Source organism: Patella vulgata, chromosome 7 (genome assembly GCF_932274485.2).
Source record: "Patella vulgata chromosome 7, xgPatVulg1.2, whole genome shotgun sequence".
Taxonomy (NCBI): domain Eukaryota; kingdom Metazoa; phylum Mollusca; class Gastropoda; family Patellidae; genus Patella; species Patella vulgata.
This window is the reverse complement of record NC_065885.2, coordinates 24460031-24476940: the sequence shown is the minus strand read 5'-3', so window position 1 is coordinate 24476940 and position 16910 is coordinate 24460031. Positions and strand designations below refer to the sequence as shown.

General features: G+C 37.4%; 1 protein-coding gene across 1 annotated transcript; it reads right to left on the bottom strand.

The window, feature by feature from the left end:
* Window positions 1–741: 741 nt before the first annotated feature.
* On the bottom strand, window positions 742–16797 carry LOC126828636 (vitelline envelope sperm lysin receptor). Its single transcript, XM_050558522.1, has 11 exons — window positions 16681–16797; window positions 13866–13906; window positions 11925–11976; window positions 11117–11304; window positions 9617–9765; window positions 8916–9061; window positions 6184–6268; window positions 5256–5409; window positions 4839–4902; window positions 1758–1879; window positions 742–1096 (listed from the first exon to the last, which is right to left on the bottom strand). Exons 1-11 carry the CDS (start codon window positions 16694–16696, stop codon window positions 761–763), a joined length of 1353 nt encoding a protein of 450 aa, XP_050414479.1. The 5' UTR covers window positions 16697–16797; the 3' UTR covers window positions 742–760.
* Between the last annotated feature and the right edge of the window lie 113 nt (window positions 16798–16910).

Genomic DNA, 16910 nt, shown 5'->3' with positions numbered 1-16910 from the left:
GATTATTTTCTTACGAGTCAATTTAGACGAGCTATAAAAAGCGCACCTCGACTGACATCCAGGCGCTTCCAGGAGAGCGAGAGTGATCGCGCTCCTTTTATGTGAAGGCCTGCAGTTCCGTGCACCTCACCGTTTCATTGGCTAATCTCTTACATCCTCCAAAAAGACGGGTTATATAACAACTCTTCCAGATCCTAGTGTAGTAAAGACGTGTAAACGAAATTGGATCTGTGTTTTAATCAGATTGCTTTTCTTTGGTCTTCCGTGAATTTATCAACTAAAAAAAGCTTTCATTGTTGGTAAACGAATCTATTCCTTTTGTGTTTAAGGGGGATAACGTACCTAAATGTTTCGGAATTCCAGACTAATCTAGCAACGGCTAGATTTTGTAAAAGTCGCTGGACGGGATGCTATTTTCTGATCAGAAGAGTAAAGGCTAATCTAGTCGAAAATGTATTGAATCGAGGGAGGTGGCCATTTCACCCAGAAAGGGGCGTGGTGGGAGTAACTGTTATTCTTATCGCATAATTAATTATACGTCACTGAAAGCGACAAATAGTTACATATGGTACAATTGTATTTCAAGAATTCGCTTGCGCGTAAGGGGCTTTAGCATCAGAAGGCTGGCGACCCCTATACCCACTGTCAATACAAGCTTGGGATCGAAACTACATCAACACCTTTGGATCTAAAGTGAACGCATTAGACGACTCAACCCCTCTATACATCAGTAATTCAAACTCAGGGTATGGTTAGTTCTTTATTGGTCACTGAATCCAATTACAGCTACTTTCGTTTTAGAATTATTATTTAAGTCGTATGGCTTGAACGTAGAAATGGTTATAATCTCTTGGAATAACAGCAATAGTCTTCTTGTAATCAACACCACTATTTGAACAGTCAGTAGACAGAAGCCCATAGTAATAACCAAAAGTGTCCACATTCCAAGATCAATTCCTGACCAAACCGATGCCTGAACCATTTTACGTTTTTCATCTGTCTGGTCACGAACGATGAAGTGCGTATCAGCATCTCCGACCATTGAATTCATGGGAACATAGAGTTTCTTTTCAACTGGCACTTGCTTCCGTCTTGCCTATACAGAGAAAAAAAATATGGACCCAAATTAATTCAAACACATCGGTTCATGCTATAAGTTTATGCAAATTTCGAAAAAAAAATATGACCTTTCGAATTTTATTTAAAATAAATCTGGTTATAGTCTTAATAAAATTATAATCTTTTAGTGGCATCTTGTAACTTGATAGAACAATAAACTATAACACATACTTATGGAAAACAGCTACTAATATATTTACGCGACGTTTTAAAGAGTATTCTATTAACGTTATCAAGCTAATACAACATAACAAAATGCGAAACTACTATATATAGACAAAACTATTCAAACAAAACTGAAACATACACGGTAAATACAAGATCAATAATAGTTATTTCAAAGTCAAGACAAGAAAACACGAATGTTGAACGCTCTAAACTACATACGTCAACAGGTAGTCTAATTACACTGGGCGCAGGGGAGGGGGGGGGGGGGTGTCTAGTTAAATATAACTTGCATTTGTACACACTACACAAAGTGCATACTGTTAAAATGAAAACAGACCCACAAATACAAGGTAAACAAATCATCGAAATTCATTATTAAATATAACCTTCAAGAGTCATCAAAGTAGGTCATTAGCTTCTCGAAATTTTTCAACCACGTTTAGTGCAAGTATATGGAAATGCATATCTACCTGTGAAGACTCATTCCGCATAGACAGACTTGACTCGTCTTCGATATCATCTTCGATATCATCATCCCCATCCTCTTCATTTATAAGAGCATCTTTAAGCGATATTATCTTCATCGAACCATCTAGTAAACAAATTACACATACTTATACTCACACATTGAAACAATTTCTTAAATACATGTATTTGATTTGCTACTTCTAAAAAAACCCTGACAGTTTTCACACTATAACGGGTTTTATTAGTCTAATCAGATCGAGATCTGATGTAACTATGGGGTTTCCTACTTTTCTGCACCAACTAGGATAATGGACACCGCATACGCCATGAAATTTGCTATAATGGAAACTCTGCCCGGACAGCGGTGCTACGGCCTACAATTATTTCGAATTCAAACTATTAAGGTTTCTTTTACGTGCACTCGTAAAGAACACATTGGGCACCTGTAAGTTAATAACGTGGCAATAGAATAAACGCCCACGCAAATTAAATTTGATACTATATCCATCCCTCGCCAAAGCTATAAAACATGACCTCGTTACTTTGATCACGTCACTATTCCGTCACACTGGTTGGTTTTCGGGTCTGAAAGAAATATGACTGATCTAATTTTCGGGACATCCGATTGCAATTCCATCAATTTGGAACGTTCCCGACCGACCATCTAGCACCCCCTGTCTGTACTTCAAATCCATATCGACACAACAACATCTGAATGACAATATTGCACACTATAAAATGTCACCAAGTATCAGTTTGTCAGGTGATCGTTTCGATCAACACAACTCGAAATCTGAATGACAATATCGAACACTATGTCCATCAAGTACTAGTTTGTCCGGTGAGTGATTAGATTAACAGAACAAAATATTTGAATGACAATATCCGACACTTCAAAATGCCTACCAAATATTAGTTTGTCAGATGAGCGATTGGATCAACAGAACAAAATATCTGAATGACAATATCCGACACTTTAAAATGTCCACCTATGAGACGAAGCTGTTCAAAGGTTACGGTAATTTTTCACCCAGTAACACATTCTACAGTTGATATCGCTTCTGGAATAACTTTCATATTCTCCTGCGCGACATATGGTTTACATCAATCCAATTTGTCAGTTATTTATTTTCGCGTGTAAGAAAGGGTTGGATGATAAATAAAATCTTCGACTTGCCTTTTTGATATCAAAAACACTCGTCGATAAAGGTGAGAAACAAAAAAGGCAAAGCCAAAGCCTCGTGATTTTTTTTTACATTATTGATATTTTTTATATATGAACCAGCGGCTGCCAGGTAAGATACGCCCACATTTTGCAAAATATGAGCAGAGAACAAGCTAAAAATAAAAGCGATTTTTTGTACAATCGGGGGTCATAATCCAGAACGTTATGTCTGAAATGCGCAAATATCAAAAGAGAGTGAGATGTTTGGAATATAAAGTTATGTTTTAAGTTTCATCAAAATCGGATAAAAGTTGTGACCCCTAGAGGTTCCACAACCTTCGTATTTCATACCTTTACACAATCTGCGTACAAAGAGCGGCTATTTTGTCGGGCAGTTTGATTTCAATTTTCCCGAAATTCGAATTCAACCTTCATTATGGTGGAATGGTGATTTTTTTTAACGGTTTTTAAAGTCGGAAAATAAATTGTGTGACCTCTAGAAAATCCACAAGCTAAAAATGCGATTTTTCTAACAAACAGGGGCCATAATCCAGGAAGTTAAGCTCGGATATGCGCGATTATCAAAAGGAACCAAGATCTTAGTCAATCTGTTTCACAGAGTATTAGGAAAGTCTTCTAATATCTCTGTAAAAGATGACTGCCTTCAACAAATGACGTCATATCACGCGGTGTCAATCATTGGCCCAATGGCGCGTGCATTGTTTACATAAGACGTTACAGATTCGAGCAGAATGGCGCCTTTTCTCATTTTAATACCCATTTACACTAAAATAGGAAATAATTTTTACCTACAAAAACTTCAAACGTCTTTAGTTTTCTAATACATAAAGAAATTTTTAGAATTTAATTTGTTGGAGGAAAAAAGTTAATATTTGTGACTCATTGTCGCAATGTCATCCTTATCAGTGATTGTCGCGGCCTAGCGAATATTCACTGATGATCAGTGTGGATCTTAGTGTGTAACGGTGATAGATTCACTTTTTTAAATCGGATAAAACTAGTGACCTCTTTTATAAACCACACATGCTAAAAACGCGATTTTCCGTACAATCAAGGGCCTTAATTCAGGAAATTACGAATCCGATATGCGCGAATATCGAAAGGAACCAAGATCTTTGGGATATAAACATGCATTTCAATTTGCATCAAAATCTGATGAAATCCTTGATATACCATTTCTCGACAAAAACAAGATCTTTTGATTATAATCATACATGTCAAGTTTCACCAAAATCAGATAAATTGTGACTTCTAGAGTGTCCACAACCTTGGTTTTACATACTTTTACACCATGTGCGTACGCGGGGCGGCCATTTGTCCAGCAGTTTTGGTCGGATTTTCACGAAATTCGAACAGCATTACGGTGATATATTGGAACATTTTTATTTTTAAATCGAATAATAATTGTGACCTCTAGAGGGACCACAAGTTAAAAACGAGATTTTACGTACAATCAAGGGCCCTAATTCAGGAAATTACAGTCCAATTTGCGTGAATATCGAAAGGAACCAAGATCTTTGGGTTATAAACTGCATTTCAAGTGTCATCAAAATAAGATGAAAATTGTGACCTCTAGAATGTCCACAAGCTAAAAAAAAAGTGACTTTTCGTACAATCAGGGGTCATAATCCATGAAGTTATGGTCAGATACATTCCAATACCGAAAGGAACCTAGATCTTTGGGAGAGATCTGTATTTCAAGTTTCGTCAAAATCGAATAAATATTGTGACCGGTAGAGTTTCCACAAACAAATTGTGGACGGATTGACAGACAGGCGGGCGGGCAGGGGTGCCAACAATATACGTCAACATGAAAATGTGGGCGTATAAAAAATTTTTCGTAAGATTCAATATACAGTATTCTTTTATATGGAGGATCATTTATGATACAGCTTACCTGCTAAAACCCTTACATATCGAACGGATCTTTTACTTCTATAAAGCTGGTTACTACAAGAATTCTTATATATAAAAAAAAAAATACTTGATTACAATTAATAAAATTTCTTGCATCTATTTAGGATTAATTTGATTCCATCAATGGCATTACTGAATTATTGAACTACATTTTTGGTTTGCTTTGACGAGGAGTGGAATAGATTAACCGAAGAAAGAAAACGTTACAAGATGCTCTATACAGACACACCAATTACCTAACAACGATCAAACTTAGCCAATATAATATTCATGCGCATTTTGCGTAACAATTAAGGAATTCCCTGAATTGTATAGACTACGGAAATATAAATTTAAGAACGTTGGAAATCTGTATTAATCGGCTGGCACATCTGCCTTAAGAAAATAAACATCTTACCCCATCACAGTTTTTTTTACAGATGGCAAATGTACAATCAAACGTCAGTGAACGAGATCCACGCAGCCGAAATGACCGGAAGTAAGGACTTACAGTTCTCCTGCCAGTTGTTAAAAACCCTTTAGATCTTGATATAACTATACCATCGCCACATCTACAAATATCGAAATGTGTCCTAAATTTATAAAAGTCAAGAGGCTTAAGAACTTCTTCAAATGCCCATTCTTATTTTATATAAAAATATAACAGATACTTCTTAATTCAAGGGTTAGTTTACAGACCATTGGAAATGTCATAGGCGTGCGGACTCGATGAATGTTAGGTGGTGTGTGTGGGGGGAGGGCATAACTGAAATGGCCGTAACAAATTCCGTTTACAGACGACGCCGAAGACGCGGAGTTTACAGATGAGGTGGTGTGAAAATGTGGAAAATTGGACTGCCGCAAACGCACTTGCCTGCTTTACCGCGTCTTTAGTACAGTAACTTTAAAGTGGTCTAATGTATCCTTATTTATGTCATGCAACCGAATTCCCAATTTTGGAGGGAGACAAGGGAAATGCCGACAAAATGCTGGTTTCAATCCTGTCTCGGCCTGCGAGTCGCCGAATGTACAAGGTGCTACGCTGATACGTATTGTGGGATGGGGTGGCGGGGGGGTCCGAAAAACTTTTTAAAATTATAGAGGCACGCATACACATTTTCTAAAACAATCCTAGTTCTATTTAAAGTACCCCCTCAACCCCAACCGGATATAGCCAACCCCCTTCAGATGCTTTGTCATGTTGGACTCTTTGTGGTTCCAAAGGTTATCGGAATGTTCAGATAACTGTTATAGACCAACAAAATTCATCGAAGGAAATGGGGGGGGGGGGGTATTAATCACTAATCTGTTTCCCTACAAAAAATTCAAAGCGTTGGGTTACTTACCCACCCACCAAAATAGGGTAGGCATTTCCTCTACCAATAGCTCTACACGATACCGCTTGAAAACTCACTTCATCAGAATATTTACCTACAATGTGTATAAAATTACAATATAAAAATGTCTTCAACGTCCATGGTTGGTGTTTTTTTTACCACCTTTATAACTGAATATAATTCGTCGGGAATATTTATTGAAGTTCTGAAATTCTTGAATCAACCCAAATGAAATATTCTGTATAGACTTGATTAATAAAGACAACTAAAAGCAGTCACATGTTGCTTTATGAAAAGTTAGTTTTTGTTCTGTTCTTACCACATTAATGTAAAACATGCATTATTCAAGAGCTAAATCTGCCTATTGCAGGTCTTTCTCTAGGGATGAAATGTCTAAATTATTAATTAGTCATTAATTAATTCATCAAGACCATAATCAAACTCTCGATGCCATCGTTAGCCTGTGACATTTAGTGGATTTGAATACATTTTGTGACGAATGGGTTACGTCAAAATGGATAATCACGACTGTTTACTATTCCAAGAACGTTAGTAATGACGACTGAGGCTAGCCTGAAATTGAATCGCTACTATCTCGGTTCAGGGAAGCAATTTGACAAATAGTCAGTATATTCTGTTTTCATAACTATTATAGCGATAACTCATCTCTTTATCGAATCTTACATAATGCCTCTTTAAGTTCATATTACCAAATAATGCATAAGCGATACCGCTAATCCAAATATTTTGTATCAAACGCCATTAACTAAGGCATCTTTGACGAAATGGGGTTATAGGCCACTTGACAAGGGTTTTGAAACGAACAGGTTCTTTTTCAATTTGTTTGCAGTTCTCCAGCAGTGGAGTACCCACGTAGTCCTGCACGCGAACAGTCTTGCGATTCCCGTCTATATTCCTAGTCACAAAGCACAAGGGGATTTGGCAAATAATGACATGGGTTTTAACGTCCAATGGTAGTACCAGCACGGTATATCGTTCAATCGATGTATCGCAATTCACCCTATGGCGATAATCGATGCATCACGATTTTTTTTCTGTTTTTGTCGCTTCAGTAAGTAACCCTAATGATCCACGTTACACATATGTACATAAAAACTCTTAAATTGTTTTGGTCCTTATTTTGATCCACACCAATGGATGACTAAAAATATCAATTATTCACATCCTACGATACGAATCGTAGCACCTGAATCGCAATACGTATCGTATCGTGACCGCAATGGTAATGTCCAGCATCATCCTATGTCCAATCGAAATTGAAGGGCCGGTAGCAAAACTACAGCCACTTGAATAATAAACTTTAATAATAATAATGTATACTTGTAATGCGCTTAATAATCCATCCATATACGCATGCTCAAAGTACAACATTTAAGGAGTCTCCCGTCCATAAAAAACACACATAAACAATCTGTTTCTAATCCGGATAATAAGAGTTTAAGCAAATAAGTTTTTAGTTGTGACTAAAGATTGTTAAAGTTTGGGATTCTCTAATGTTTATTGGTAACTGACTCCAAGGCGAGGTGCAGCTGCACTAACTTTATCACCAATCTGTTTTAGTCTTGTTTATAGTTTGTCAAAAGTTCAGACAAATACAAGGGAGCGAGATTATTTTGACATTGGTATACACTAATGACAAGGCAACCAGTGAGACTTTAGCACCGAAGTCATGGATGAATATTTTGAAGTTCTTGCTACAATCTTGGCAGCGATGTTCTGGATTCTTTGTAATTTATATGTAAGTGTTTGGGCGAGTCCGAAGAGCAAAATGTTTGCATAATCAATACGGGACAACAGTATTAGCGCCTGAACTAATGTTTTAGCAGAATCTGTCGTGATGAGGTGGCGAATGTCTCTGTTGCAACGTATCTATATAAACATATACGGCACAATTCATCAACGCGTGTGTTTCCATAGTAAGCGATGACTCAAGGAAAACACCAATGCTTTCCAGACTGACAGTCGATCATTGAATTACCGATTGTTGTATTCTTTTCTGTTATATTCCGTAGTTTATAAAAGATTCCAACTAACATAGCTTCAGTATTTTCATCATTCAATTTTAGACTGTTGTATGTCATCCAGGTCTAAATGGAGTGTGACCAAGCTGCTCTACGATTTAAGGATTCTTTAATTTGAGTATATAGTACAAATACAGGACCAAGCACTGATCCTTATGGCATCGCACAGGACAAAGTGACATCTAATTTTTTTTTTGTTGTCCATAACAGATTGGGTTCCATTTCTTTATGATCTAAAGCGATAGTACTAGACACTTCACCTTCAATACTACACAAAGTCTGTAGCTTCTATTGCGTTCACAAGACTTTAAAACGAGATTCCTGAAATTCGGGTGGGGGCTTGGATGGCCGAATGGTTAGCACGTGCGCTCTGTATCGTAAGGCCTGTCAATGAGTCAACTGGCGTGGTTTCGATTCCCCGATTGTACGTGACAAGGAGTAGGGTCGCCTGTCCAATCTCCCACTGCTAAAGACCCCTACCCGCAAGCGAATTATTGAAATAAAATGTTAGTCCCGAAATGACCTAGTTGGTGTCGAGTCGACGTTATCCACATTTCTCTATAAAATTTCGAAAAAACCTGACCAGATGTCATGTGGGCGTATACAAATTGAATTTCATCTCCGATTTATTTGTCTCTAGACTGAATATGATTACGATTCCCAGTTGACCTTTGAACTACAAAAAAAGAAATCACCAACCTTTTAAAATGGCGATCAAACGAACAGTGTTTCCAAGATGTACTCCTGATTTAACCCTAGACTTTTTCAGATCTTCAAGATAAAGGTCCACGTCTGATTTACTAATTTTACCCATATTATACAAAGACTCTTCTATTGGTTTCTTACTGGAAAAAAAACAAGTTCGAATTGCAATGAACAAGTATGTCAAGTTTTATTACGATCATACTTAATTTGGTGGAGCATTAGGCTTTTTCTTGTCTACTATATCACCTATGGTGGAAGTGGACGTTAAACGTTAGGAACGAACGAATAGGCTTTTTTCTTGCGGTTGTGTTTCGGTCCCTGGTCTGAGTTCATTCCAGGAAAGACCACGGGGCATGCGCTAAGAAAATAAAAATATGACAATTATTTGTCTGCGATATCACCCTCGATGGAGTAACTTTAAACACTAATAGAACAAGAATGGTTTTCTTCGAACAGAGTTGCCACAAGATGAAAAACAAAACGAGTAGCGATTGGTGCCAAGCTCCTTGTCCGAAAATCAATTCTTCAAATACAGTCAAAACCATATAAAGTTGAAGTCAATCCAAATTATGTCGGAACGGCGGATGCCTTTTTGCACCCAATATTGTTCTAGACTCCATTTAATTACCCGAAATAACTCTTGGAGTTTAACGTCCTACCATTTACTTACCCGACAATGGACAGTATTTACTTACGCATCTGAAAATTCGGTAGGGTTCGATTCCTGTATACCCGTATCTTCGTAGGAACAGGTTACTAGATGTGGTTTATCTTCAGATGTAAATACACCGCCAGACAATGGTACGTATACTTCTATACTATATATATTTACACCGGCGGATTTCTGCAATATAAGAAACCGCACAACGCCAAAGACAATGCAAGGATAATGGGAATGCGTCAATTTAAGAAACAAGACAACGGGAATCACAATGAAATACTGGGATAATAGGAATTTCCAATGAAGCAATGAAAAAAAATGTTGTTTAAGGTCTTAAATTTCTGTACTGTACCAACACTGTACAAATAGGGGAATTTTGGCGCTTCGACCTACAAGTCGCCAGTCTTTCCGTCCCATTCTAACGTCTAGACACTTTTGATGTATGTATAGAATACTTTACAGATGTCTCTATAAGTTTGCAAAATTATCCAGTCAAGTAATTGAATACTATAATAAACAAAGACGTGGCCGAATGAATTACGGAATTCATTTAACCGCAAATCTAATAAGCAAACGACACTAATTTTAAGCCTACTGTAATCACGTCAAATTTGTTTCAATGAAAAGATTGATGCCAAACAAATTTTCATAAACGGTCTTTCAAGTGCCCGGGAATAATAGCATACCAAAACTAGGTTTCTATGGCCAAACTGAGAATTTTCGACTTAGTAGACGGGAGAAATACTAGAAATGGTTAATGCGTGTACAAAGTTTAATACACATATTTTGAAAGGTTTATGAAATATGCATCCGAATAAAAATATAACATAAAAAAGGATACGCCCACAATTTGCAAGGGATGGATAGAGAACAAGCTAACAAAAGGCGATTTTTCGTACAATCAAAGGTCATAATCCAGAAAGTTATGGACAGATTTTTGGGCTATAAAGATTTATCTTAAGTTTCATTAAAATGGTTAATTTTGACTTCTAGACAGTCCAAAGCTTGGCATTACATAATTTTATACTATTTGCGTACAAGGGGCGGCCCTTTTGTTCGGCAGTTACGGCCCGAATTTCGTGAGAATCGGGCCGCAACTGCCGAACAAAAGGGCCGCTCCTTGTACGCAAATAGTATAAAATTATAGGGTGTAATATATTCAAACGTTTTTTTTTAAATCTGATAAAAACTTACCTCTAGAGGGACCACAAGCTAAAAATATGATACATGCCAATATCGATAGGAACAGATCTTTTGGAAATAAGCCTATATTTCAAGTTTCGTCAAAATCGGATAAGAATTGTGACCTGTAGAGTGTCCACAAACAAATTGTGAACGGACAGACGGAAGTCCGGACGGACAGGGGCGACGACACGACAATATACGTACACATGAAAATGTGTGCGTTTAAAAAACTAAGTCAAATTGGCATCCATGGAAACTATTAAAATCGTGACGCTTCCCTATAGTATTTATGGTATAAACCTAGGACTACAATATGAACATTATGAATCTTGATTAAAACTTAACTCACGGAAAAAACACAGCCTGTATCTTTACCATTAAAGGATACATCCATTCCAAATTCCCCAGTCGAAACATAGTTCATGTCATAAGCTTTAAAGGCATGACGACAATAAGCGAATGGTAGAGTATCGGGTATATCAGTTAGCACCTTTATCCTAGCCGTGCCTGTTGCTGTTTTCGGGCACGCCAAGTCCACTGTAAAAAAATATGGAAAAACAACGTAGATAGCAGAAAGGAAATGGGATTTAACCACCTACTATTCTGTATCGACCGGACTAATGAAGACGGGCATGTACCACGTGCTATGAGGGAAATTTTGGCCAAATTCAAAATATCATCAAGGGTTCTTTTAGGCGCACGCCAATGTGTACATTAGAACTCGGGGTTTGCGTCCCATTCCAACAACTATACGTTGTCCCTTACCATGCCCGCCGTCCTGCACCGTTGACAAGGGGAAAAGTACGCTGGAATATACCGGGTAACTTTCTCGACCAACAAATGGGTCAAACCACTGACCTCTTGTTTATTTAACCAGCGCCTTATTAAGCCATCCGAAACCCTATTGAGGGGTAAAAATGTAAATTGGATCCAAGCTCAGTCTTCTAAAAGGGGTTAGTATAGTATAAATACTCATTTATAAATCGGTCATTGTGTCCCGAACCTCACCGACTGGCCTACAAGAAGCATCTTCCCAATTGATTAATCGAAACAAGCGTTTTATACCATTGGAGTTTACCTGGTGACGTGCTGAAATAACAAAGTTGCATATGTCATCAATGGTATGCCAATTTTAGATAGTAAAAAAATGTCTTTACCTTGTATAATAAAATCTGATGCTTTTAATTGCGCTTCTGTCCCACAACATAGCTACAAATTAAATTAATTTATAGTAAATAAAAATCCGTAAAACAATGAATTGTGATTCTTCATATTACTCGGCCAAATTAAAAACTTGACACTGATGAATTTCAACAAATTTTTTTTTCTGGTAAGTCAAATAAATTTTAAAGTGTTTCAAACGATAGTAAGTTGTAAGAAATTGTAAAGTCACGTGGATCACGTGACTTTTGAGCATATAAAGATGAAAAACATGAAAAACACGTGCAAACACAAACTCGTGAGGTCAATCGATGCAAGTTTGCTTAAACTGAACACGCACACGTAACTTGAACTGGAAAAACAAATTAAAATGGTTATTTTCATCTTTGTTAGAAAATGCCGCGCCTTTCAAATGTAGAACGTCTACGTGCTATAGGTAGGCTGTATGCTGGTCAGTCTGTGGTCACTGTTGCAAGAGCCTTTAATTGTTCACGCCAGACAATAATTAATCTTAGAATGAGAGTGCTTCAAACTGGAACTATTGCCGACCGCCCAAGGGCGGGAGCGCCACGTGTGACGTCACTCCAGGAAGATCAAGCAATACGATTACGTCATCTTAGAAACAGATTTGTCACTGCAACCTCCACAAGTAGAGAGATGTTTGGTGGAAGTGTAACTGAACAAACTGTTCGAAATCGCTTGCAGGTTGCTGGTCTTCGAGCCCGTGTCCAAGTCCTGGATTGGCCGTCGCTTAGCCCCGACCTTAATCCTATTGAACACATCTGGGACGAACTGGGTCGACGTGTTCGTCAGCAAGTGAATACACCACTGACGTTGCAGGACCTTCAACATGCTCTTGCTGAGCAGTGGCGACGTCTTCCTCGGGTAGTGTTTACTAATGTTCTGAGATCCATGAGAAGACGTGTGGCAGTACGTGACGCTAGAGGAGGCCACAACCGTTACTAAACACTTTATTCCGATTGTTCTCCAAGTCTGAATTTCATTTTGGGGGGTACTGTGACATCACGAACGTTATCAATGTCAAGGACTTTCGGCGAGACGCATTCTTGCTTTCTGTTGATGTCAAGGTCGTCTGTGCACAACATAACACTAAAATAGTTGCCTTAAACCAAATATTAAAAATCTAGTTCCAAAAATCCCGAGTGTCAAGTTTTTAATTTGGCTGAGTATATATTAAACAAAGGCGACATACATCGTATGTATTTAATAATGATCAAAATGAACAAGTTTTTTTTTATTTATATAATTGGCACCATACCAATCATACACATCCTAGCTTTCCATTTAATAAATCTAAGCTTATCCAGATATATCCATGTATTTGTATTCAACGTGTACGCGTTTCGTGTCGGCTACTGGCTAACCCAATCACCGATATATCAATGTATTTGTGTCTAACTAGTACGCTTTTAGTGTAGGCTACAGGCCAAACCAACAACTTACTTCAGGTTGATTTCCCCATTCTGTATAACAAACGCGTGACGCAATAGCGTAAGCCCTCAAAATAATTTGGGACCAAGAACAAATTCTGCCTTGTTGTATTTCTGTGGGTATGGACATTCTTCAAAGACAGAAGGCTCCGCCGATAAAGTGCGTTGGATGATAAATTTGGCAAGCTTATTCCTTGGACAATTGCGCGTGGACCCGAATTTTGGTTATGACAATCACATTTCAAAGATGGCAGCAATGACGTCATGCTCGGTTCCTGGTTCATATAGTTATATGTATGTATGGCTTTAGTTAATCTCCTTTTAATTTTGAAATAACACAAACACATATTTATGGATAACAATCACTTGAAACTTTAATAGTGCAGCGTTTCAACAAGTATTCTCTTGTTATCAAACACAAGGTAAACGATTGTTTGTGAAAGCGATTAAACAATCGTAATTTGACAATAAAATGTCGACACATACCAATGTAATCAGTATTACAACTGCTGCTTGTTTCTGAAGACCTGAAGAAAAACAAATAGTTTTGCAAAAACAGTGAGCAGAAAATAATACCAACAACAACATTTTCAGACGCTTGTGTAATTTCCTTAATATACTTATCAACAGGTCTCTTTGCTTTAGCACATTAAGTCCATATCGGCCGTTTGCTCAAGGCACTACAAGTTTTAAACTTATTGTATGGAGTATCATCAACAACATTTGAATTAAAATGTGCTGGCATTGAAATCTCCTTGAAGACACAATCACATTTGCATAACTTCAATTCTAATCACTCGTCTGAAGATATGAATGTTCAGTAGATGAAGTTTTCTAGCATGATGAAATGGCGTAGCCGAAGCACACGAGAAAAAAAAGGCAAATCGAAAATCTAACACTCGACTATTGTCAGTACTATACTACATAGATCAGAGTATCAAAATGGAATGAATTGGGGTTTAACATATTACTGTTCTGCTCCGAACTTAGATAACAAACCTCATCTCTAAACCCTCCGTGTTTCGAGATAAGGGATGGTCCTATATAGTTCCACGTAGCAAATCCGAACGCGAATCGCATCGCCTCGGGCATCAGTAAGCAAAATTGACAATATATTTCATCAAAACAACGATTGATTATTGTTATTTATAATATTTGTGACACACCCAACTACAATTAAACATATAATCCTACCTGAAACGGGTATAAATCATCGTATTTAAAATCGAGGTGTTAAGCCGTTACTAAGAAGGCCATTTTTAAACGTTAGTGTATGACGGTGTATGTCGGATAAAAACAACGCTTCGTTAATTTAAACGCGAATATGTGGAGTTAGGCGATAGTTGTGCCACTAAGTTTAATTGGCCATAATAGTATAAATTTATCTTAGCTTTAAGATGTTACCTGCATTAATAACGAAACTGAGTTTGCCACTTGGTAAGGCTGTGCAAAAATATCGATATAATCGATAATCGGTAGAAGTTATTTAGCGATACGGTAATCGATATTGAAATTCAAATATCGATTATCGGTATATTTACCTTCTGACGGCAAGTTACGGTCACTTTCACATGACTGAACTTGCCGTAGTCTGGCATGCAGACGAATGAACGAATACGCAACGTCAACACAACTATTTCCCCCCTCTGCTTACAAACTGGCACATTTTAAATATATATTACTGTAAAAAAACTAAACTTTAAGATTAAATACATTATTTTAATATTTTCGTTGTTTTTGTTGTTATTACCAGTTGAAACTAAAATAGGCCACGCACTTTGTGAACAATGACGATCGCACGTGAAATAGTAAAATTAGAATTATCTCCCTTCTTTGCTCTTGATTGATTTGTAGAGAAATTGTCTGCTTTCACGATAAAACTAATTGTATTATTAATGATCAACTCAGCTTTTATTACTAAATCATGTCAGATACAGCCCATACAAAACACGTTTTTGACTTCCCGGGAAAATATCTTTTTCTCTCGTAATTTCTTGGAAGAATTCTACTTTGGTTTTCGTCAAAATTAACCAATCATAAAAATTTCTACTTTGAAAGCCGGTAATTATTTTTTTATTGTCCAATCAATAGACGCCTTCTATTATATTTTATTCTATTATTAGTAACACTGTGTGATCGCCAGTAACTTGCAAAGAGAAACCATGTATTGTCTTTGTATTTATCGGAGATATTGGAATAAAAAAAAGGTTCAAATGAATCAAGAACAAAACTTAGAATAATAATAAAGTTAATCCTACATTTAGCAACTAATTATTTTACATTAATTGATTTTTTTACGTACATCGGCACAGTATTAGACTAGGATAATAACACTACTGTAACTCGATCAACACAAATAACAGGTCGGTAAAGTTCGGTTTTTCCGGAAGAATGATAATCGATTATTATCGATAATCGCTGACAAATTCTTGCCGATAATCGATATTGAAATTTAATATCGATTCCCAGCCTTACCACTTGGAACTAAAGGCACCCAATCCTAGCTAAAAACAAACACATCAGTATATCTCAACGTTTTTAGCTACGTTCTCGTAGCTACTCAGAACTGGGCTAATGAAGACGGGAATACGCCATACAGTGTGCAATGAGGGAAATTTTGATCGGACAGCGGCACTACGGCCTACTCTTATATCAAATTCCAACTGTCAAGGGGTCTTTTACGTGCACGCCAATGTGTACACGGGACCTCGGTTTTTCGTCTCCTGCGAACGACTAGACAGCTGTCCTTGTCAGACCCCCCGTCCTGCATCAGTGATCAATGCATGAAACGAACACCATACCTTCAGGCTAGCGAGCCAGCGTCTTACCCACTTGGCCACCATTACCCCCAGATCAGAGTATCCATTGATAATACATGTAGCTGTCCCAACTTTTAGCGTATTTATTTGTAGATATTAACAGCTATGTAGTAAGAAAGTGATGAAATTAAAAAAAAATGTTTATCCGATAACACGCGGTGTACGATTTCGGGGGAATGGGCAGTGAAATTTGAGTATTTTGAGTAATAGGTCTATTTTGGACTTCCGCATACTAGGACCACTATTTTGTACTTGGAAGCAAGATGTTCATTCTGGTAGATAATGTGTAACAAGATGTTGTCCCTTTACCATGACCTAAACCCGATTGGTAACCCATCTTTCTTACATGTGCAATACAGTTATTTTGAGTATGGGACATGCTCTAGTGTCATGCCACAATTGCAAATTATACACACCAAGCCATACCCTTCTCTAAAATAAACAAATTTAATAAGACACTGTTCCAGCAACAAAATACGTACCACAACCTTTCGACATCCTGCTTAAATTAACTTCTTGTTGTTCAAAGCACTGATGCCTTCTTCTAAGCCGTGTGAATACACGCGGTGGTTTGCTTTCCGTAATACGTCATAAGCGTTTGGGCGACTAGGAAGAACAAAGGTCCTGAAAAAGAATTCGCATTTTTTTTTTATTTACGAAGAACAACTAAATCATTAAGGTGAAGAATTCAACATATTGTTGTTATCTGGAT

Coding starts and splice junctions, on each gene's coding strand:
- LOC126828636 (XM_050558522.1), bottom strand. Junction 11,305..11,924: donor ATCAGATTTTATTATACAAG/GTAAAGACATTT, acceptor ATTTTTTTACAG/TGGACTTGGCGTGCCCGAAA. Junction 4,903..5,255: donor GTAAAAAAAACTGTGATGGG/GTAAGATGTTTA, acceptor TTTATATATAAG/AATTCTTGTAGTAACCAGCT.